At 44.1% G+C, this 23196-nt stretch overlaps 1 protein-coding gene and 2 non-coding genes across 4 annotated transcripts; all 3 read right to left on the bottom strand.

The window, feature by feature from the left end:
* Nucleotides 1-5119: 5119 nt before the first annotated feature.
* LOC120930603 (cytochrome c oxidase subunit 7C, mitochondrial) lies at nucleotides 5120-19902 on the bottom strand. 2 transcript variants are annotated; one of them, XM_040341789.1, is made up of 3 exons: nucleotides 19754-19902; nucleotides 8628-8778; nucleotides 5120-5237 (listed from the first exon to the last, which is right to left on the bottom strand). In XM_040341789.1, the coding sequence occupies exons 1-2, from the start codon at nucleotides 19826-19828 to the stop codon at nucleotides 8662-8664; spliced, it is 192 nt and encodes a 63-aa protein (XP_040197723.1). In that variant the 5' UTR covers nucleotides 19829-19902; the 3' UTR covers nucleotides 5120-5237; nucleotides 8628-8661. The 2 variants fall into 2 exon arrangements, with proteins under 2 accessions (XP_040197723.1, XP_040197715.1); XM_040341781.1 differs by having other exon boundaries at nucleotides 5171-5237; nucleotides 8641-8778; nucleotides 19754-19901.
* Nucleotides 5311-5372, bottom strand: LOC120925403. Its single transcript, XR_005746677.1, has one exon. It is a non-coding gene; the product is annotated as a small nucleolar RNA Z39 (small nucleolar RNA).
* On the bottom strand, nucleotides 8871-8934 carry LOC120925402. The gene has a single exon (XR_005746676.1). It is a non-coding gene; the product is annotated as a small nucleolar RNA Z39 (small nucleolar RNA).
* Nucleotides 19903-23196: the final 3294 nt, after the last annotated feature.

Here is a 23196-nt window from a genome sequence, read left to right as displayed (position 1 = left end):
ATAGATATCCATCTAGCCCTGATACATAATCCAGTGGACTCAACTCCCACATCCTTTTTGTGATGCATTACGTAGCCTGAAAGGTTCCCTGGTGTTTCACAACCACTCTGCGCTTTTGTTTCAGCACAAGAGGATCTGGCAATGTCCAAGATGAACTGTTCTATATTTCTATACCCCTTTATGGTACAATAATCTCCTCCCGTAACTCCTTCAGATACCTGATCCTACTATTTGGACTGTAGGGAGGGAGTAGTGTAGCCCCAGCGAAAAAAAAAACACATTTTTTGTTTCTTGGATAGGGAAGGGTTAAGACCCCTGTAACCTTTTGTTTTTCTGTCTGTGCCCATTCAGATTTCAACTAACGTTATGTCCCAATGAAAATTAGATTTGGAAAATGTTGGGTTGTTGTGGAAACAAGCCTTGGTGATAAAGCAGCAGTGGAGGTACCTTTTTCTCATACTCTTACAGGAGTGAACTTGCCTTCCTAGTGGTAGATTTCCTCTCACTTCCTGTTGTCTCTCTCCATTTATAATTAGGAACAGTTTGTAAGTTGGATGTTTCTAGCTAGGGGACAGCCTGTATACCCATTGTCTCATGTTCTTCACAATGGAGATTAAGACACCTGATCAGTTGAAGGCAAAATGTAACTTTCCAAACTATATGCTCCTTCGCTTCTTTCAGGTGCGACACGCACTCCCATGCTCAGTTTGCAGGTACTTATCCTACTTTACCATCTTTAGATGTTCTTGATGCACTATACAGCGATGAAACACGTCAACTCATATCTGTGTTCTACAACATGATCATTACTCCAGCTGATACTAAACTAGCCTTTTCAATTAAGCACAAATGGATAAAAGGGGTCCGAGAATTAGAGAATGAAGATTGGGGTAAGGAGAGGGAGACCTGCAAACTGGTGTCCCTCAAAATGTCTGACAGGCTTACACAAGTTTATATCACACATAGGATGTATCTGACTCCAAAACAAATGGACAAATGTTGCCGTTCTATGTGCCCTAGGTGTCTGAGCTCTGTTGGCACATTTGACTATTTCTTCTGGCACTGTCCTGGTATTCGAGTATACTGGTGTCAGGTTGTGCAGTTCATACACGATCAGATGGGCTCACCGGTGTTAGATCCTAGGCATTGCCTTTTTCCTGATACTAAAATGGAGAAAGCCAAGCGTTTATCTATGAAAGGTTGGTTGTAGCTAGAAAGATCATAGCCCAGAATTGTATACAGGCCACTACCCCCACGCTAGGTGCCTGGCTCACTGAAATAAATACCTTACCATCCAAAAAAATTATTTACATTAATAGAGGTTGTCGAGGTAAGTATAACAAAATTTGGGACAGATAGTTACAATCCTCATCGACCTGTGTCTCCTAATATGCATAGTGTTCTTCCAGGCGGGATCATTTGAGCTCCTTATCTGTATGTCTATATGCAACGTATGGCAATAACAGACACCAGTCGTACCCACTCTTTTCTTTGTTGTCTATTGGATGCTATTCATGTATTTTTGCCTTGTTGTGCTTTTATCTAACAAAAAGTCTATCTGACAGGAAAACAAGCTGCCTGCAAATATACCTGCCCATCAAAAATAATTCTGAAAAAGCGTCAGTTACCCAAATCTGCCCAGAGCTTGACACACATGTATGGTCAAAACATAAAATCATATTAAAACGCTGAATTTCTATTATTTGTAGGCTACTCCTATTAATGAGTTTGCAAACTTACTTGGTATAGGTCCCAACACATTTACTTCCTTAATTCTATGTCACATATTCATTATGTCCTGTGAGTAGACACTGCTGTGTCATACACTGCCTTCTAAACTATAGTGATGCTGAGAGGAAGTGTTTTAGGAGGCAGTGTCAATACAGGAATCACTGCTTGCAGGCAGCAAGGTAGCGTGGGATATGAATCTTAGAAATTGAAAGTACACAGCTGAGGGGGAAGCTGCAAAGCATGCAGGGAATGCAAGAAGTTGTGGAAAGAGATGGTCAGACAGGCAGCAATCAACATGAAGTTTTTTATTTTTGGTCGTAAGCTTATAATGGATTGTAATAAAGAGGTGAGATTTTGTTTAAATCACACAGAAGATTCTCTCTCCCCCTCTTATTGACCAGGCCACTTTTAGCGATACCGAACTGCACCACTTTAACCAACAATTGCCCCCAAACAAAATGGCTGGTGGTGTGCACAAGTAATATGAATTATTGAGAAGCATGGTGATAGGACAAGAACACTGGAGCACTACTATAAAGATTTATGGGACATTTATTATGAATTAGAATTTTACTGAATGTATAAATAGCACCAAGTATTGAATTGTCACTGTAGTAGCGCTGCACTGTGCGTAGCTTTTGAATTAGATATCTATATATCCCTCTCCATATCCCAGTTCTGGTTCTTTCCCATGACCGCAGGTGGCCGACAGACATCGGCCGTGCGCATCGGGTCCCCTCACTGCGCAGCAGTACTGCGGATCTCGGGAACGAGCCGACCAGCCGCAGTATGACGGCAGCTAGTCGACAAGTGATTAATCTGTGCCACTAAATTCGTTCTTCTTGGTGTCAACACATGGGGTTAGTGATAAAATCATGTGAAAGAAGAATTTAAACAATAGGTCTACTTTAAAAGTGGTTGTAAACCCTCCTTCCTGACTTGCCTAAAGGCAAGCCTTATTCTAGGCATACCAATAGGTAGTGGAAACATCTCCTAAACGCCACACGTTTAGGAGAGATTTCTCTTGAAATGCGCCGATGTCCTCGGCGCATGCGCTGTGAAGAAATTGACCCGTCAGGGGCCATTGAGAACTGAAGTTGAGAAACACTGCTGTGGACTATTAGCTTCCAGAATGATCTGGCACGCTGCCGTTGTCAAGTGTTTATGTAAATGTATGAACGTTAATACAAATGGCAAACATGTAGGTCTCTGCAAGGAGATTTCCCAAAAGCTCATGCAAATCAGGTGAGATTTTTTTCCTCCCCCACCAAAAGTGGTTTATTTTTAAGGAGGAAAAAAATAAATGCCCATTTTAGCTGGAAAATATATATATTTTTTTATGTACTTATTGTTTTCCCACACATGAGCCTCCAAAGCATTGCACCAGAGATCAGTGGATTGCAGGTGCAACCTCAGGCTCCTGCAAACTCTTGCTCCAGCTCCCTGCATGTAGCACTTTCAGTTAGACCCCTTTCACACTGAGGAGTTTTTCAGGCGGTACAGCGCTAAAAATAGCGCCGCTATACTGCCTGAAAAACTCCTGCACTGCATACTCAATGTGAAAGCCGGAGGGCTTTCACACTGAGGCGATGCGCTGGCGGAAGAGAAAAAAAATCTCCTGCCAGCAGCATCTTTGGATCAGCGTGTATACCTCTCCTTCCCATTTAAAACAATGGGAAACCTCTGTAGAGGCGCATTGCGGGCGGTATTAACCCTTTATCGGCCGCTAGCGGGGGTTAATACCGCACCGCTAGCGGTCGAATCCAGCGGCAAATCCGACCGCGGCTCCCGCCAGTGTGAAAGGGGCCTTAGAGAGCTGGAAAAGCATCAATAGACTACGATTACAGCGCCCACATTCCATTGTGGACTACACGTCTGTCTCCCGTGGTGGCAGTGAGGACTTGTTTATTCATTCACAGATCCCTGAATGAAGCAGCCATGTGGGCAGAGCCTCAAGAGGTGAGGATGCTTAGCAACATGTTGCAAAGGGTGGAGTACACCTGTAGTATTCTCTAATGACAAACAACCAACCATGAAGCTTGTTATTGGGTTCAATTCTACTGTGTAAAAAGGTAGTGCAGCGCTAAAACAAAGTCCAAGTAAAAGTCATCCAGGTGATCCTTTTAAAAGTGACTGGTAATATAAAACATGCAGGTAATGTAGCGTGGGATAGCAGGAGACCTCCACCAACAATAGCAATGGCCGCTCACCTCACAGATATTAAAATACGCTTTCCCACAAGGGTGTATCCAAGGCACATCTCCAGCACAGACCAAGCAGGGGAATGAAAATCTCTCAGGACAGGTCAACATAGATGGCAAGCATGGAATCCGAAGATAAAAAAAAAAACAAAAGAAAAAAACGACAAAACAGTGTTTCTCCGCAGTATAAATGGTAAAATTTAATGATAAAAATAAACTCACATAAAAGGCACTATATCCAGTGCCAGGAGTGAATACAAACAAGCAGCATAGTCCGATGGATGGCAGCGGGTGACGTCATGGTAGGGAAGCATGTGACGTCACCCGCTGCCATCCATCGGACTATACTGCTTGTTTGTATTCACTCCTGGCACTGGATATAGTGCCTCTTATGTGAGTTTATTTTTATCATTACATTTTACCATTTATACTGTGGAGAAACACTATGTTTTGTCCTTTTTTTATCATCTTCGGATTCTATGCTTGCCATCTATGTTGACCTGTCCTGAGAGATTTTCATTCCCCTGCTTGGTCTGTGCTGGAGATGTGCCTTGGATACACCCTTGTGGGAAAGCGTATTTTAATATCTGTGAGGTGAGTGGCCATTGCTATTGTTGGTGGAGGTCTCCTGCTATCCCACGCTACATCACCTGCATGTTTTATATTACCAGTCACTTTTAAAAGGATCACCTGGATCACTTTTACTTGGACTTTGTTTTAGCGCTGCACTACCTTTTTACATATACTTTCAGGAATGTTTTAAATTGAATCCCAGTGTACAGCTGCTGTTTGTGTTCTATTTTGAATTTTATTGCGCTGATTTTTCTTCTATGCTTTTCAATTCTACTGTGCTGACACTCACCACCCCCCAAATACACCTCTGCAGGGCCTCTAAAAAACATTTCAGATGTGCATCCCTGCATAGAAACCAATCAGCAGAGCTGCGTGTGCTTTTAAACTCTCCAGTTTTGGTAAATCAACCCCGGTGTGTTTTTTACCCATGCTTAGTGTTTCCGCCATTTCAATGGATAGCCGATATAATACCTAGAAAAGGCAGTGAGGGAACCTGGGGTGGAAGAACGTGTTTAGACCTCCCAAGTCTAATTGTATGAGGGAGAAAAAAAAAAATTGAACCATTTGTTGTGGTTGTGTCTTCTCTGCAAACACTACAGTAACTCAGTTAAGTTGAATCATATAATTTATATAGGATGGTTGAAACATATCAACAGAGACAAATATCATATGTACTTATTTATTTACAATCCATTCATGGCTAGGAAATTTTGTCAAGACGGTCCACTGAACCTAAAAAAAATAAAAAAATAATAATGAATAGGAGGAACAATCGGGTCGAGCTATAACTTATCTATGTAACTGGTGCATCAGAAAGCGTTTACAGTATCACGGTTTTTCATACTGTTACTTAATCATCACATGCACAATCATTGTTTTTATTAAAATAAGATTTTTTTTCCAACAACTTTTAGAATTAAACAAAGATCATATGTAAATATTTCTGATAAAGCCCTAAGGTCATACTCAATGGCATTAAAAGTTTGATGGTTCACGACTGCGTATTTTACTGTGGTTTCGAGAAACCAATTAAAACTATAGAATGCCTGGTGTCCTGGTGTTCTGACTTCACTAGATGTACGGTAGTACTCAAATTACCAAAGTGAAAGACAACCAGGCACCTACCTAGCCTTTTCAGAATGTGAGGCTTGTGTGAAGTAGGGTTGTCCCGATACCGAGCATTTGCGCGAGTACTTGTACTCGCGCAAATGCTTCGCCCGATACTTTTTTGGTGAGTGAAGAGCGGGCGGAGAGGGGGTTGGAGAGCTGGACAGCTTTCATTTCAATAGCTGTGTGTTCCCCACGTCGTCATATATAGCCCCTCCCCCTTATCCGGGAACTTTGACAGACCACCCGTCCCAGGATTTGACGGGTGATCGGTCTATCAAAGTGCCCGGACAAGGGGGGGATAGAGATATATATATACATACATATATACACACACACACATATATACACACACACATATATACACACACACATACATATATACACACACACACACACCTAAATGGCGATTGCGCCATTTAGTCGCTGCTTTTGTCCCAGCCTCCTCCGCTATCATTAGCAGAGTAGAAAAGCGGACGGCGGGACAATTCTGGACTGGGGGCGAGACCAGAGAGGTAGCTGCCTGTCACGTTAATCAGGATATGATTGGCTGCTAGGAGGCGGTCCTAGCAGCCAATCACCAGTTCACTGAAAATTCAACCCGGCAGCTCCCGGGCCCTTCCCAGTGCTGCTGTGCGTTCAGTTCACGATTGTCCCGCCTCCTGCTCTGTGAAAGGTAGGAGTGGAGAGGGAAGGGAGGAAAATATATGGAAATGTGATGGATGGGGTGGGGGGGCAGTGCTGTGTGTGGGGGGGGGCAGGGCAGTGCTGTGTGGGGGGGGGGGGGCAGTTCTGTGTGGGGGGATATGTGAAGGGGGGTAATACTGTGTGGGGGGATATGTGAAGGGGGGCAGGGCTGTGGTGGGGGGATATGTGAAGGGGGGCAGGGCTGTGGTGGGGAAGATGTGAAGGGGACAAGCAGCTGCGCACAAAATGAGGTGCTGCACAGAAAACGTGTAGGGGTACCATTGACTCTTAAATGCAAGGTGCAATTTCCCGCACATGTAAATTGCATGGTACAAACGCATCATGCAGTTTCCATGCGGCTGCGTTTTTAAAAAGATGCCAGGACCTTTTCCCAGCAGAAAACTCAGGCACAGCAACCCATTCAAACGAATGGTGTGTCGCGCCTGCACCCCTGGGCTGTGATGTAAAGAATCAAAGTAATTGCACAAAACTGCGATTCGGACCTCGGCTGGAAGAAAATGTTACTAATCGGACCTCCGTGAATTTTAATTCAATACCCCTGCCCTAGTGTGAAGTTTAGTCAAAGCTTTGTGGCCGACTACGGTGATTAACCTCTTGACCACCGCCCCATGTCAAAAAGACGTCCTCTTTTTAAAGTTGAATATCTCGATAACGGCAGCAGCTGCTGCCACAACCGAGATATTCATCTTTTCAGGGGGCGGTGGTGTACACGATAACGGCGGTCTCCGCGGCGGATTCGTCGCGAGATCGCCGTTATCGGTGGCGGGAGAGGGCCCCCCCTCCCGCCGCTTACCGGAGCCGTCAGTAGCGGCGGAGGGGATCGGATGTGTCCGGCAGCTGAGCGGGGACGGGACTGAAGGAGAAATCTCCTTCACCCGTCCTCATAGCTCTGCTGGGTGGAAGTGACGTCAAAACGTCAGTCCCGCCCAGCCTCTTAAAGAAACATTTTTTTTTTTGTCATTTGAAAAAATGACATTTTATTTTTTTTATTTTTGCATTTAAGTCTAATTATGAGATCTGAGGTCTTTTTGACCCCAGATCTCATATTTAAGAGGACCTGTCATGCTTTTTTCTATTACAAGGGATGTTTACATTCCTTGTAATAGGAATAAAAGTGATCAATTTTTTTTTTTTTCAGTGTAAAAAAATATAAAAAATAAAAATAAATAAGAAAACCCCAAAAAAAAATTTTAAAGCGCCCCGTCCCGACGAGCTCGCGCGCAGAAGCATACGCGAGTAGCGCCCGCATATGAAAACGGTATTCAAACCACACAAGTGAGGTATCGCCGCGATCGTTAGAGTGAGAGCAATAATTCTAGCCCTACTCTGCAACTCAAAAAATGCAACCTGTAGAATTTTTTAAACGTCGCCTATCGAGATTTTTAAGGGTAAAAGTTTGACGCCATGCCACGAGCGGGCGCAATTTTTAAGCGTGACATGTTGGGTATCATTTTACTCGGCGTAACATTATCTTTCACAATATATAAAAAAATTGGGCAAAATGTATTGTTGTCTTATTTTTTAATTCAAAAAAGTGATTTTTATCCAAAAAAAGTGCGCTTGTAAGACCGCTGCGCAAATACGGTGTGACAAAAAGTATTGCAATGACTGCCATTTTATTCCCTAGGATGTCTGCTAAAAAAAAAAATATATAATGTTTGGGGGTTCTGATTAATTTTCTAGCAAAAAAATTGTGATTTTCACATGAAGGAGAGAAGTGCCAGAATTAACCCGGTGGGCAAGTGGTTAAGCAAGGGCTGGATTTCCAAGAGTACCTGCTAACACAGATTAAGCCCTATACATGGTGCACTCAGTGATACAGGTGAACTCCAAGACCTCCTTTGCCTTGCAGACAGATAAGTGTCCTGTCCTCTAATGCAGAGTTCCACCCAAAAATGGAATTTCCACTTTAAGAAGGAAGGTCACCTCTCCCTCCTCCCTCTTGGCAATGATCTGGGACACGTCACAAGTCCCAGATGATTGCTTGGCCAATCACGGTGTGCAGCTCGCGCATGGCCGGCTGTGAAGCCACAGCCGGGCACCCACAGTAGTGATGCCAGCGCCACACAGGGGGAGACAAGCGAGGCTTCGTTCCCCCGCATCGCTGGACCCTGGGACAGGCGAGCGTCTGATTATTAAAGGTCAGCAGCTGCAGTATTTGTAGCTGCTGACTTTTAATATTTTTATAATATGCACTGCATATTATACATGCTTATTTCTAAGCAATGAGTTCTAACTACCGTATGCCTTTTATATACAGCCAATACAAATGGATCAATGCATTAAACATTGTTATGTGGCTCTTACATTAGGTAAATACCTTATGTTTTCTTCTGACAGTTTACTTTTTCAGAAGCTGGTGTCTGACGATCAGGAAGGGGGCAGTAAACCCACTGCCGAAGAACACAGTCATTAAAGCTAGTAGCTTCCATTTGTTTTCCACAGAAAAGGGCAGGTTCTGCAAGACACATGAAGGAAACATTAAAACAAACTACAAAATTAAGCAAACTTTTAATAGACCTGAAATTATAGTGAGCAAGGTATAATTGGTACATCAGAAAGCGTTTACAGTATCATAGGTCATCTCATACTGTTATGTCATCATCATCTGTACCAACTAATTACATTTTTTAATAACATTCACATAAGTAATGTGTTTGCATGTAGCAAAGAATAAGTAAACATTATCCATCATACATAGATAGCTGCTATCACATGAATAGATCATATTGCCCAGCATGACTGAAAATCTTAGTGTATAAAAAAAGTTCTCATTAACAGGAATTATTGCATAAGAAAAAAATAAAAAAATATTGATTGCGCGTTAAAAGGGGAACCAAGTCTTCTGCATTAAAGTTCCTTACTTGTCTGTATGCCCTGTACATTGATTGAGCTGTGCATGCCCAAGCTCAGTGTACATTTTCAGCAATGCTGAGATGAACTACCACGCATGCACAGGAGTGATGCAATCTTGGCACATCCAATGATAAAGGCTGAAGATCGCTATCAGGACACCAACATGCTGAAGATAGACAGAGGAGGCAAGTATAGTTCCACTTTAGTATTGTGGTGGGAACTTGCCATATTCAAAGCATATCTGCCCCTGTAAAGCTTCTGCAATCACAATTCCTGTCATTTCTTCCATAGATGCAACTTCTACGCATGACGACGGGCATTGCATTGTCCCCAAACTAGGGGTGCAATGGATACCAGTGATCCGTACGGGTCACCCCCTTCGGATCGGCACGCTATGCGATCCGCGGATTGCCTCCGCAGGCATAGCATTAGGAAAGGCCCCGGCTTCGGCCTAGCTCCGGAGCCATCTTGGTACACCCGGCAGGAGCCCTCCTCTCTGTTTACACCCACAGAGGAGGAGCCCGCGCTCGAGGGAAACACACGCCGCTGTCTGAGGTCTGCACTACTGGGAGGGGTTACCGTCTGAGGTCTGCACTACTGGGGGGTCTGTACTGAGGGGGTCTGTACTGAGGGGGTGGAGGTGACACCATTTTTATTTTTTTGCACCGAGTGACGCCACTGCAGTGGGGGAGATGTGGATATTACAGTGGGGGGGGGGGGGGGAGATGTTGATATTACAGTGGGGGGAGATTTTTTTTTCTGCTGATCCGAAAAATGATCCGATCCGTGACTCCTGACATGAGAAACGATCCGAACCGTGAGTTTTTTGATCCGTTGCACACTTACCCCAAACTATTCTCCGCACACTGGGGTGTAAACTGCTAAACATTAGGGTTGTAAGAGACACCAGCTGCCAATGAGTCGAGTACGATGAATTGTTTTTCTCCAGCATAATTTTTTTTCCTTTAACCACTTGCCTACTGGGCACTTTTACCCCCTTCCTGCCTTGACAAATTTTCAGTGCTGTCACACTTTGAATGAAAATTTCACGGCCATGCTAAACTGTACCCATATGAATTTTTATCTTTTTTCACACAGCTTTCTTTCGGTGGTATTTAATCACCACTGGGTTAATTGTAGATGTCCCTTTCACACAATCCAGTTGTGAAGAAAGTGTGAAGAAAAGAATGCCGATAACTGGCTTGTGTTTAAATCAAGATTAGCTGTGAATGGACATACCTAAAGGGCCGCTGTGATTGGCCATGTAACCTGATCTGTGATCATCAGTGTCCAAGACACAGCGATCATTGTGCCGCCCATGCACGATCATGGGAGGAGATAATACGCTGCCCTCCCAGAACTGGCTGACCGTGCTGTAGCCGTCATTCGGCTATAGAACAGTCAGGTTTTGTTTAGCCAGCTCCTGGCTTCAAAGTGAAAATGATATGGCCGCTCTATAGCTGCTGATCCCTTTTACAGAGCTGGCAGTGTGGTACAATCCACCCCCCTTTTTGGGTGCTGGTAAGAGTAGGAGAGCCACAAACAAAACCGCTGGCAAATGCATGCCTCGACCCCACATGCAAACAATGAAACCGGAAGTGATGTCACTTCTGATTTCAAAGCCACCATTTCCCGGCCAGTACAGCCAGGGTACACATCTAACCAAGCCGATCTGTGCTTGGTTAGATGGTATGAAGGGCAGGGGAGACCCCTAATGTTGCTATAAAGAGTACCCGTCACCTGCCTAATGCTGTCATGTAGGAGTTTATTAACCCCACGATTACACAAAAGGATAGATTATATATATATATATATATATATATATATATATATATATATATATATATATATATATATATATATATATATATATATATATATATACACACACACACACACACACATACATATACACACACACACACACACACGTTCTCTTTAAGAAGCGGCATCATAGACGCGCACGCCGCAAGCTCCGGGGGTCCCACGGACTCGATGTCTGCAGGCATACCCGCAATCGTGTCACGGTGAGGAAGAACAGGGAAATTCTGATGTAAACAAGCATTTCCACAGTCTTCCTAGTGACAGGACAGTGATCACTGCCTCCTGTAATCGGAAGCGGTGATCACTGTCGTATCACACATAGCCCATCCCCATCTACACTTAGAACTCCCTAGGGCACACTTAACACCTTCAGCGACACCTAGTGGTTAACCCCTTCACTGCCATTTTCACAGTAAAAAGTGCATTTTTATAGCACTGATCGCTGTAAAAATTACAATGGTCCCAAAAACTTGTCAAAAGTGTCCGCAAAAAATGTCTAGTCGGGATTAAAAAAATAAAAAAAAAATAAAATAAATAAATCGCAGATCACCGCCATTACAAAAATAAATAAATAATTCTACCCCCTATTTTGTAGACACTAACTTTTGGCTCAAACCAATCAATATACGCTTATTGCGATTTTTTCCCCAAAAAATATGTAGAATACGCATCGGCCTAAACTGAGGAAATTTTTTTTATATATATTTTTGGGGATATTTATTATAGCAAAAAGTAAAAAATATTGCCGCTCTATTTTTGCTTATAGTGCAAAAAATAAAAACCGCAGAGGTGATCAAATACCACCAAAAGAAAGCTCCATTTGTGGGAAAAAAAAAAACCACACAGCAATTTTATTTGGGAGCCACGGCCACGAAATTGTCAGTTAAAGCGACTTAGTGCCAAATCGCAAAAAGTGCTCTGGTCTTTGGCCAGCCAAATGGTCCGGAGCTTAAGTGGTTAACCACTTAAGACCCAGACCTTTAGGCAGCTAAAGGACCCAGAGATTTTTTGCGATTCGGCACTGCGTCGCTTTAACTGACAATTGCGCGGTCGTGCGACGTGGCTCCCAAACAAAATTGGCATCCTTTTCCCCCCACAAATAGAGCTTTCTTTTGGTGGTATTTGATCACCTCTGCGGTTTTTATTTTTTGCGCTATAAACAAAAAATAGAGCGGCAATATTGAAAATAATGCAATATTTTTAACTTTTTGCTATAATAAATATCCCCCAAAAATGTATAAAAAAAAATTATTTTTCTCCCCAGGTTAGGCCGATGCATATTATTCTACCTATTTTTGGTTAAAAAAAAAAAAAAACTTGCAATAAGTGTTTATCGGTTGGTTTGCGCAAAATTTATAGCGTTTACAAAATAGGGGATAGTTTTATTGCATTTTTATAAAAAAAAAATTTTTTTACTACTAATGGCGGCGATCAGCGATTTTAGTGTGAAAATGACAATTGCAGCTTGGGAGTTAACCACAAGGGGGTGCTGATGGGGTTATGTGTGACCTCATGTCTGTTTCTAACTGTAGGGGGGGTGTGGCTGTAGGTGTGACATCATCGATTGTGATTCCCTATATAAGGGAACACACGATCGATCACGGCGCCACAGTGAAAAACGGGGAAGCTTCTTCAGCTCAGGGGACCGATCTTGGGACTCCAGCGGCGATCTGGTCCGCGAGTCCCGCGGCCACAGAGCTTCGGACCGGGTCGCGTGCACGCACCCGTGGCGCGCGACCCCACGGCTGGGCTTAAGGGGCAACGTACATATACGTTGATGTGCCCAGCCGTGCCATTCTGCCGACGTAAATCAGCGTGAAGGGGTGGTTAAAGCGCAAAAGAGGGTTTTAGCCCAGGTTCACACTGGTGCGATTTGACATTTTTCCAGCAATGTCACCGTCAATCGGTGCAGCTATTCTGAATCGGCTACAAAGGCTATGAATGTATTTTTCAGTAGCACATGGAGCTCATTGCCCTGAAGAGATTATCCATCCCAAATCACCTTTCCAGATAGCTTACTCAGTCACAACTCACATGAAAGAAGATCTGGCGATGTTTATTCGTCGTATGATCCGTAGAATGCAAGTTACAACAGGTAAAAGAACGATTCTTACATGCAGGTAGAAGAAACATACAGGTCACATGAAGTACAGCATTGAAATGACTGATACAGAAAAGAGGGGGAGGAGACTGAGCAGCATGCAAACTAAGGAATGCCACAAGAGTCAAACTAGATAGGGATTAAAGAGACAGTACATAATAAAAATAATATCATGTAACATGACACTCCCCGCCTGAAATCTTTAGATTTCAAAGTCTATTACATATATAAAGATAAGTCCAACTTGAACCTGTAGGGAAAGAAACGTTAAAGGTAAGACTGGTGTGTAAACCATAGATACGAGATACCCGCAAACACAAGAAGGTATGCAGTAAATGAACAATGAAACATGACGTCCAAAAAACAGATGGCTTGAGTCCTGCAGTCTATCGTTTATAATCGTGGGACTTCAACAGTAGCACAGTCAATAGTGATAGTGATATTCTCCCCGCCATAGCGGGTATAGCCGGTACTCCTGCCTAAGTCACTCATTATGACTTCAGCTATTTCCACTGCTAGCACAGCTGCACAAAGTTCAAGTCTGGGTATGGTATGTGCGGGTTTTGGTGTTAGCTTTGTCTTGCCTAGAACAAAGTTGCAGTGTATGTCTCCATTAACTCCTGAGGTCTTCAAATAGGCCACTGCAGCTATAGCTTCAACTGATGCATCAGAGAAAATATGGATTTCCCTCTGGACAGCGGCTGAGATGGAGACTGGGGCATAGCAACGTGGAATTTGGAGCTGTTCTAATGTCTTCAGAGAACCTCTCCATTTCTCCCATCTTTGTTGTTTCTCAATAGGTAACGGAGTGTCCCAATCTAGGTTATCGGTAGTAAGGTGTCTTAATAACATCTTACCTTGGATGGTGACTGGGGCTATAAATCCCAGTGGGTCGTAGATGCTGTTCACTACGGACAAGACTCCTCTCTTGGTGAAGGGTTTGTCACAGGTTGACACCTGGAAGGTGAATGTGTCTGCCTTGATGTTCCACAGCAGACCTAGACTTCTCTGTATAGGGGGTGTGTCTGACCCAAGGTCAAGGTCTTTCACACTGGCGGCATAGTCCTCAGGGTGAAATGCATTCATTAGCTCTTGGCTGTTAGATATAATTTTGTGAAGTCTCAAGTTTGCTACAGCTAGCATCTCCTTTGTTCTGGTAAGAAGATTAATTGCTTCTTTAGCAGTAGGAAAGGATTTGAGCCCGTCATCTACGTAAAAGTTCCTTTCAACAAATTGACGAGCATCGGATCCATACTCAGCTTCTCCAAGCTGAGCTGTCTTTTTTAGTCCATAGATTGCTACAGCTGGGGAAGGGCTGTTCCCAAAGACATGTACCCTCATTCGGTAATCAATTACCTCTTTGTTGATGTCGTTGTCCTTGTGCCATAGAAACCTGAGGTAATTCCTGTTATCTTCCTTGACGATGAAGCAGTGGAACATTTGTTGAATGTCGGCCATCACCGCTACAGGTTCTTGACGAAAGCGAATTAGGACTCCAATGAGGTTGTTGTTCAAGTTGGGCCCTGTGAGGAGCATGTCGTTAAGTGAGAAGCCTTCATGTTGGGCACTGGAGTCAAAGACAACTCTGATTTGGTCTGGCTTTCGTGGGTGATACACACCGAAGGAAGGGAGGTACCAGCATTCTTCTCCTTCTTTCAATGGGGGTGCGGGTTCGGCATGACCCCTGTCGAAGATATTCTGTATGAAGTCCACAAAATGTCTTTCCATCTCTGGCTTCCTGCTTAAGGTACGCTTTAAGGAGGAGAATCTTTTGACTGCTTGATGTAGATTGTTTGGTAGCTTCTCTCTCGGGAGGCGAAAGGGTAGGGGTGCTACCCAGCTATTGGAATCTTCCTGAAAGAACTCATTGTCCATTACTTTAAGGAATTCTTTGTCTTCTGCCGAAGGAGCCAACTTGTCGTCTTCACTGCTTACATTGAAAACTGTAGAACCAAAGCTGTCATCGTAGGTGCGGGAAAGGTTTGTGTTGCAATGTTGCAACTTGCAGCTAGTTACCTTCTCCTTTACCCAGTAGTGATGTGGGCATGGCTCAAAGTGAGTATTACGACCATTTGGCAATACATTTGTCTTGAATGAAGAAATGTTAGTAGGCCTTTTCATTTTGCCTATACAGACGTTGCCTATGATGACCCAGCCTAAGTCCAGGTACTGGGCGAATGGGGCCTCTGGAGGTCCGCTGACCTGCCTGTGTACCTTGTGGATCCTTAGAATATCTCTTCCCAGCAGAAGAAGGATTTTAGCATCTTTGTCAAGTGGTGGGATTTCACTGGCTATTGACCTTAGATGAGGGTGGTAGAAGGCAACTTCTGGTGTAGGTATTTCTTCTTTGTTGGCTGGTATCTGGTTACACTCTACAAGTGTAGGTAAGGGTAATTGTAGGTTATTTTCTAGGGAGGACACAATAAATCCATGAGCCCTTCTTCCAAAAACCTCTGTAGTTCCACTACAAGTGCCTAAGGTGTAAGGGTGAACCTCTCCTTTTGTGCAAAATAGATCGAACAGTTCGGATCGTGCAAGCGATCGATTGCTTTGATCGTCTAAGATAGCATACACCCTTAAAGTCTTTTCTGGCTGATCCTTGTGATGAATATTCACTAGGCATATTTTAGCGCAAGATTTGTCACAGTGGTCTTCCCCACAGACTTCAGTGCACGAAGAAAATACCATGGTGGAATTAGGTACGTGATCTGTACTCTTCCCGCTGTGGTTCTGCCCAGGAGGAAGGTCTGCATGTTGTGAAGGATTGGACTCAAGGGGATGGAGTGCTTGCACATGGTCCTCAGAACCGCACTCTATGCACTTGATAGGAGTTTTACATTCCTTGGCAAAGTGATCGGTGGAAGCACAGCATCTATAACATACCCCAAAAGTCTTTAGGAGTTCCTTTCGTTCGTGTAGGGGCTTCTTTCTGAAACCGATACATTTTTTGAGGGGATGAGGCTTCTTGTGGATGGGACATAATCGGTTTGGGTTTTCGATCCTGCCGCTCTTGTTTGGGGCGGGAGTGGGAATAATGTCTGTCTTCCTAACAGACACGGGACCTCTGCGGTTCCTGTAGCTAGTATGTAGGTTGTCACCTTTAGGTGAGGGAGTATTGAACTCGCTGAATGCAAAACTAGGATCGTTCTTGGTGTCAGCAATGTTCCTGATGAAATTGCAGAAGTAGGAGAACGGGGGAAAGGAAACCTTGTTTTCCCGTTTGTATGATGACCCAACTTGGATCCACTTTTCTTGTAGGCCATGCGGAAGCTTGCAAACGATAGGGTTAACTCCTCGAGCAGTGTCCAGGTAACTGAGGCCAGGTAGCTTAGGGTCAGTTTTGGCAAGCTGGACTTCGAGAAGAAGGTCGCTGAGTCTCTGGAACTCTATATTGTCCTTACCAGATATCCTTGGGAAATTTTCCAATCGTTTGAGCAATGCATTCTCTATGGCTTCAGGACTACCGTAAGTCTGTTCTAGACGCTCCCATGCTGCGGTGAGACCTGCAGTTGGATTGTCGATGTAAACTGACCTGAGGCTCTTGACACGTTCTGTTGACTGTGGGCCAAGCAACCCGATCAGCAGATCCAGCTCACGATCGGCAGTAAAACCGATACCGCCTAATGTAGTTTTGAAAGCGGCTTTCCAGCTTCTATAATTTTCAGGATGGTCGTCGAAGTTTACTAGGCCTGACTTGGCGAGCTCATGTCGAAGTAAGTACTTTACTACCTCTGTTGCCTCTGACTTTACATAGGAGGTTGCTGGTTGATTGTTGTGGATAGCATTGTTTATGGTATCGTTGCAAAGAGACGTGGGAAGATATGGTGCAGCAAGGGCATTCAGCTGAATTGTTGGGTGAAGGTCTGGAACAGTACTGTTAGCAGGAGGCTGGCGACTTGCTTGCGGATTAGTGTGCCGTTTTGTGACATATGCGGGATCAGCATGACAGTCGGGAGCTGCACTGGGGTGGGTTTGCATGTAGGAAGTGGCTGGAACAGCTTTTACCTGATGATGTGGTGAAGTCCTTGCGTTGCCGTGAAACGTGGAGGTAATTGAGTGTTCACTGCTGTGGTTTAGAACATAGTTCTTAGTGCGTTCAAAAGGATCTTCTACATCTGCCTTGACGCTGACCCTTTCGCTAGCATCTTCATCTGCACCGATAGCTTGTTCCAAAACCTTTAGTTTTGCTGCAGCTGCCTCGTAGTTGCTCTGTTCCTTTAAAGCTTCAATTGCTGCCCTTTGACGTGCCGTTTGAGCTTCTATTGCTGCCTTTTGATGCGCTGCCTCGGCTTCCATTACTGCCTTTTGATGCGCTGCCTCGGTTTCCATTACTGCCTTTTGATGCGCTGCCTCGGTTTCCATTACTGCCTTTTGATGCGCTGCCTCGGTTTCCATTTCTGCTCTCTTTTTTGCATATGCGGCCCGTACCTTGATAGCCTCTGCTTCGGCGCGGGCATTCATTAGCTGTTCACTAAGCGTTGAGTGCCTTGAACTTCGGGATCTAGAGGAACCTTTAGAACGTCTAGTGGATACAGATTTGTGAGATACAGTGTCCCGTGGCAGCATTAATTTTGCTTCTGCCTTTGCTTTAGTTCGCTGGATAAAGCTTTCTCTTTCCTCATTAAGAAGCTGGGCATTGTTAAGTTGCTCTAAGGACTCCTCAGTGTTGATGCTTTGCAGAATAGTTTTATATTTGTTGCTTGTAGTCTGGTACAGTTCGTATGAGGCAGAGAGATGCTTTATGGCGCCCTCTAGTTGCAGTACCTCATGGCTGGGACATGAAATCACATCAATGTGGGTGAGGATTTTATCCCAAATCTGCTTCAAACTGGTTGCTAGTTCAGTTCTCATGGATTCATAGTTCTCTTTAACCTTCCAAGTGGGTTTCACAGAGCGTTTGGTCAATGCAGTGGACTCTGGGTCCTCATCCTGGCTTTCTCTGTGTGAAGCATGCTGTGGTGTTTCATCACACACTGAGCCCTTTCCACTCATGATGGCCTGCAGTACACAGGCTTGACTGTAGCAGTGAAGAGTGTCTGTATACTGTGAGGAGCTGTAACAAGCTGTGCTGGGGTTGTATGCAGAATTCTCATGCAATACACACAGTTACACTTCACTATGATCTGTCCTGTGACGCAGTTATCTCTGTGCAGGCTGCTGGATACGTTCTTTTACTATTCTGAATCGGCTACAAAGGCTATGAATGTATTTTTCAGTAGCACATGGAGCTCATTGCCCTGAAGAGATTATCCATCCCAAATCACCTTTCCAGATAGCTTACTCAGTCACAACTCACATGAAAGAAGATCTGGCGATGTTTATTCGTCGTATGATCCGTAGAATGCAAGTTACAACAGGTAAAAGAACGATTCTTACATGCAGGTAGAAGAAACATACAGGTCACATGAAGTACAGCATTGAAAATGACTGATACAGAAAAGAGGGGGAGGAGACTGAGCAGCATGCAAACTAAGGAATGCCACAAGAGTCAAACTAGATAGGGATTAAAGAGACAGTACATAATAAAAATAATATCATGTAACATGACAGCAGCGCTGCACCGATTTCAAAAAGTAATTTCTGTACTACTTTTTGCGATTTCAGCCCACAACTTACATCGACACCGGTGCAGGAACCTGCACCGATGTCAATGAAATCGTGGCTGAAATCGGGACTGACCAGCGGGAGAGAAATCATGAAAGCTCAGCTGAACTCACGCAGCTTCACTCCCACAGCCCAGTGTGAACCCAGGCTTACTTTTTCCTCTGCAAAGTAAAAGCATAATGGGCTAGTATGCATTGCAAACTAGACTATTATGTTGCACTTACCTGCAAACGAAGCCTGATGTCCCGCATCCATCTTTACCCCTCTTCCTTCCGGGGCCGTGGACTACTACGGCATGCGCCCTTCAGAAAAAGGCACGATCTTGCCCTTTCTTCAGTGCTCATACGTCAACGACATCAACACAATTGTATATTGTAAATCTCATAAACCGTGCAGGCAAGCCTTATTATAGGCCTACGTGTAGGTACAAGAGGTGCAAAGATGTCTACAACCACTTTAATTGGATCCGGTCTAAAAATTGGCCCTAGGATGTATGAATGCAAGTTAGGGACCCTCCCTTAGATTGTAAGCTCCTTGAGGGCAGGGACTGATTTGAATATATATATATATATATATATATATATATATATATATATATATATATATATATATATATATATATATATATATATATATATATATATATATATATATATATATATATAAATAAATATAAATAAAGTGTGCCACTACCAGAAATATATGAAATCCTTTCAGATGGCCAGCACCGATTTGGAAATAAGAAAATATTCATATAAAAAAAAAAAAGAAAAAAAAAAGCTGATCTACTATATAAGGCATTATCCAACTAAACTCCAATGTAAGGCACATGGACAATGCCAGCCTCGTCTCCTATGGCCATCTATATCTCTATACAGAGCTGAAGGACACTACTTATCACACAATGACGACGTCTTTCCCGCCCCGGCCTAGCACACCGCAGACATATTGCAAGCACAGAGCGGCACGTCTTCCTTCCTCATTCATTCTCAGCCCTGTGTGAGGCCTGCACCCAGGAGAGGACACACAGCTCTCCCCTCATGCTCACCTTGCCGGGACCCTCCTCATAGTGGGATCGGCGAATAGCGGACGTGGCGAACCGGCGGACAGTCTGACCGAACATGATGAAGACTAGCAGACACTACCGCTGTGACCTCCGAGCCTTTCTTCTTCCGTTCCAGCGAGGGGGGAGGAGACAGGAAGCCTCCAGAGAAATGCATCTCGGGATTTGAAGTTTAGAAACTCTCTCGCCCCGCTCTCTGGAACCAGAGTGTCACATAAATGAACTACAATTTCCGGCAGCCTTAGCGCTGTGCGCCGCTTCCTGTATAGCTTAACAGTAGAGTATAGGGCTTGTGTTAGTCAAGGTCAGGCAAGTGGAGAAGGTGACCGGAGGAGGACTGGTGGTAGCGATATGTAATGACAGCAATACTGTTTAGGATACAATATATACATATAAGTGCAGTGTAAAGGAGTACAAGCTATACCTGTGCTCAAATCCCAATAGCTTATACATGTATTTAAAGCAGAGGTTCGCCGGTAAAATGGTGTTTTTACCCTTAGATGTATGCTCATTTAGTCTAGGGGAATCGGGTTGTTGTTTAAAAATCCGAGCATTACTTACCGTTGTAGAGGGCGATCTTCTCCGCCACTTCCGGGTATGGGCTGCGGGACTGGGCGTTCCTTCTTGATTGACAGTCTTCCGACAGGCTTCCGAAAGGCTTCCGACGGTCGCATCTATCGCGTCACGATTTTCCGAAAGTAGCCGAACGTCGGTGCGCAGTATAGAGCCGCACCGACGTTCGGCTTCTTTCTGCTACTCGTGATGCGATGGATGCGATCGTCGGAAGCCTTTCGGAAGACTGTCAATCAAGAAGGAACGCCCGCTCCCGAAGACCCATACCCGGAAGTGGCGGAGAAGATCGCCCTCTACAACGGTAAGTAATGCTCGGATTTTTAAACAACAACCCGATTCCCCTAGACTAAATGAGCATACATCTAAGGGTAAAAGAGCAAAAACGGCCTTTATGGGTGAACTCCCGCTTTAAAGTGGTTGTAAACCCGAATATAAAAATAATAAAAAAAACTGCTAGACAAAGGCATAAGGAGCTAGTAGCATACTAGCTCATTATGAATTACTTACCTTAGATCGAAGCCCCCACAGCGGTCCTCGTCCCCCCCTCCGGCAGCGACATCTCTCCCGGGGGTTAATTCTGGGTATCGCGGCTCCAGCACTGTGATTGCCCGGAGCCGCAATGATGTCACTACCGCGCGTGAGCCGCCGGTAACGGCACACGGACTGAAGCAACAACACATAGGTGCTATTGGTTCAGTTTGCCCCAGTGCACATGTGCCAATAACATCTGCACAAGTAATGGACAGGGGATATCACCTAAAGTGCGCAGGTTTAGGAGATATCCTGGGTAGCTACAGGTAAGCCTTAAAGCGGAAGTAAACCCATCTATTTCATAGCTTAAAAAAACAGTTAACATTCCTGGCATGCCGAAAATGCTAGATGTCACATTTGCTTGTGCTCTCAACCAAACTGTCAAACCATCCAATGGCTGGTTTCATAACTGATCACATGTGCAGCATCATGGCAGTTGCTGATTAAACAGAGGCCAAGATGGCAGCTTCCTTGGCTGAAAACAATAGGAGGGTTTACTTCCACTTTAAAGCGGAGGTCCACCCAAATTTTTGTTTAAAAGCCAGCAGCTACAAATACTGCAGCTGCTGACCTTTAAAAAATGGACACTTACCTGTCCAGTGCACCCATTGTTGGGGTGGAACTCCGCTTTAATATAGGCTTACGTGTAGCATAAAGTGGTTGTAAAGGGTTTACAACCATTTTATTTAGGTGCTAAAGGGGTGTGCCCACATAGTAATACTACAAATTCTGGATGGACCCTCTGCACGCTGCTATACACCCCTTCCAGCAAACCATGCAATTAAAAACTGGGATTTCTAGTTCACACACATTGCCATACATGTTTAATTAGTTAAAGTGGTACTAAAGGTTCATTTAATATTTTTTTTTAATAACAAACATCATACTTACCTCCACTGTGCAGTTCGTTTTGCAGAGTGGCCCCGATCGTCCTCTTCTGGGGTCCCACGGTGGATCTCTCGGCTCCTCCCCACAATAGCTAATTTTTTAAAAATAATAATATTTGGGTCACTTTTATTACTATTACAAGGGATGTAAACATCCCTTGTAATAGAAAAAAAGCATGACAGGACCTCTTAAATGTGAGATCTGGGGTTAAAAAGACCCCACATTTACACTTAAATGCAATAAAAAAACAAAACAAATTAAAATATATGTCTTTTTTTTTTCTTTTTGCAAAAACAAAAAAATCTCCCCTTTAAGACCATAGGGCGGAAGTGACATTTTACATTGTTTCTGTCATCTAATAGTATGGAGCTAAGCGGGGGCCATCTTTCCCTTAATCGGCATTCAGCCTCACAGGGGAAAGGACACGATCGCCTCCGCTGCTAACAACGGCTTCGGTAAGCGGCAGAGACAAACGGAGCGCGGGGGGCCCTCTCCCGCCTAATAAAAGTGATCTTGCGGAGAATCGCAATTCACTGTGGAGACCACTTTTATCTAAAAGAGGACAGTCTGCCATTGAAGATGATGCTGGGGTTATGTCAGCTATCTGCTGCCATAACCCCGGTATTCTACAACAACGGGGGGGGGGGGGGGGGGGTTTTGTTCCGCAAGTGGTTAAGGTGATTGTAAAGGTACATTTTAAAAACAAAAATATAAGTATCAAACATGTCTATACTTACCTGCTCTGTGCAATGAAATTGCACAGAGCAGCCGCATACCTACTCCATAGTTGCCAACATTTGAAAAAAAATTCCAGGGACACTTTGCAGCACAGCTATGAACATGCCGCCGTGCTCGCGACCAATGGCTCTGCATCTTAAAGGGGACATACCTGGACGCCCATGTGCGCAGCCGTGCCATTCTGTCGCCGTACATCGTTGTGCGGCGGTTGGCAAGCCGTTAATCCTTATCAACTGTCATTGCATGCATGCATTTTGTAAACTAAAAATAATATTTCTTAGGCCCAGTTCACACTGGTGCAATGCGAGAACCCTGCGAATCCACTGCGGGTTCCCCGCATCGCACCCGACATGCATGGCAGTTCACACTGCCATATGCGAACTGCTAGGGAGTGTCATTATATGTTAACGACACCCCCAGTTCAGCTTGCGTATCGCACTTCCAACTGACAGTTCAGACTTGAATCAGATTGCATATGTGTGAACACACATGTGATCCGATTGTGGTCCGAACAGAAAAAAGTCACACCACACAGACATCGCATGTAATGTGAACAGCAGTGCGCACAAAATTTTCAAATGTACAGATAAAAAAGTAATCTCCTTAAAATGACCACTCCGTATAACCTTTTATCTCCATAAATGGTATCAACATTCCCTGCACTTATTGCCAAAAACGGTGGCAAATTAAATAAAAGG

Source organism: Rana temporaria, chromosome 1 (genome assembly GCF_905171775.1).
Source record: "Rana temporaria chromosome 1, aRanTem1.1, whole genome shotgun sequence".
Classification (NCBI taxonomy): domain Eukaryota; kingdom Metazoa; phylum Chordata; class Amphibia; order Anura; family Ranidae; genus Rana; species Rana temporaria.
The sequence above is the reverse complement of the archived record's forward strand: the minus strand, read 5'-3'. Positions and strand labels throughout refer to the sequence as shown.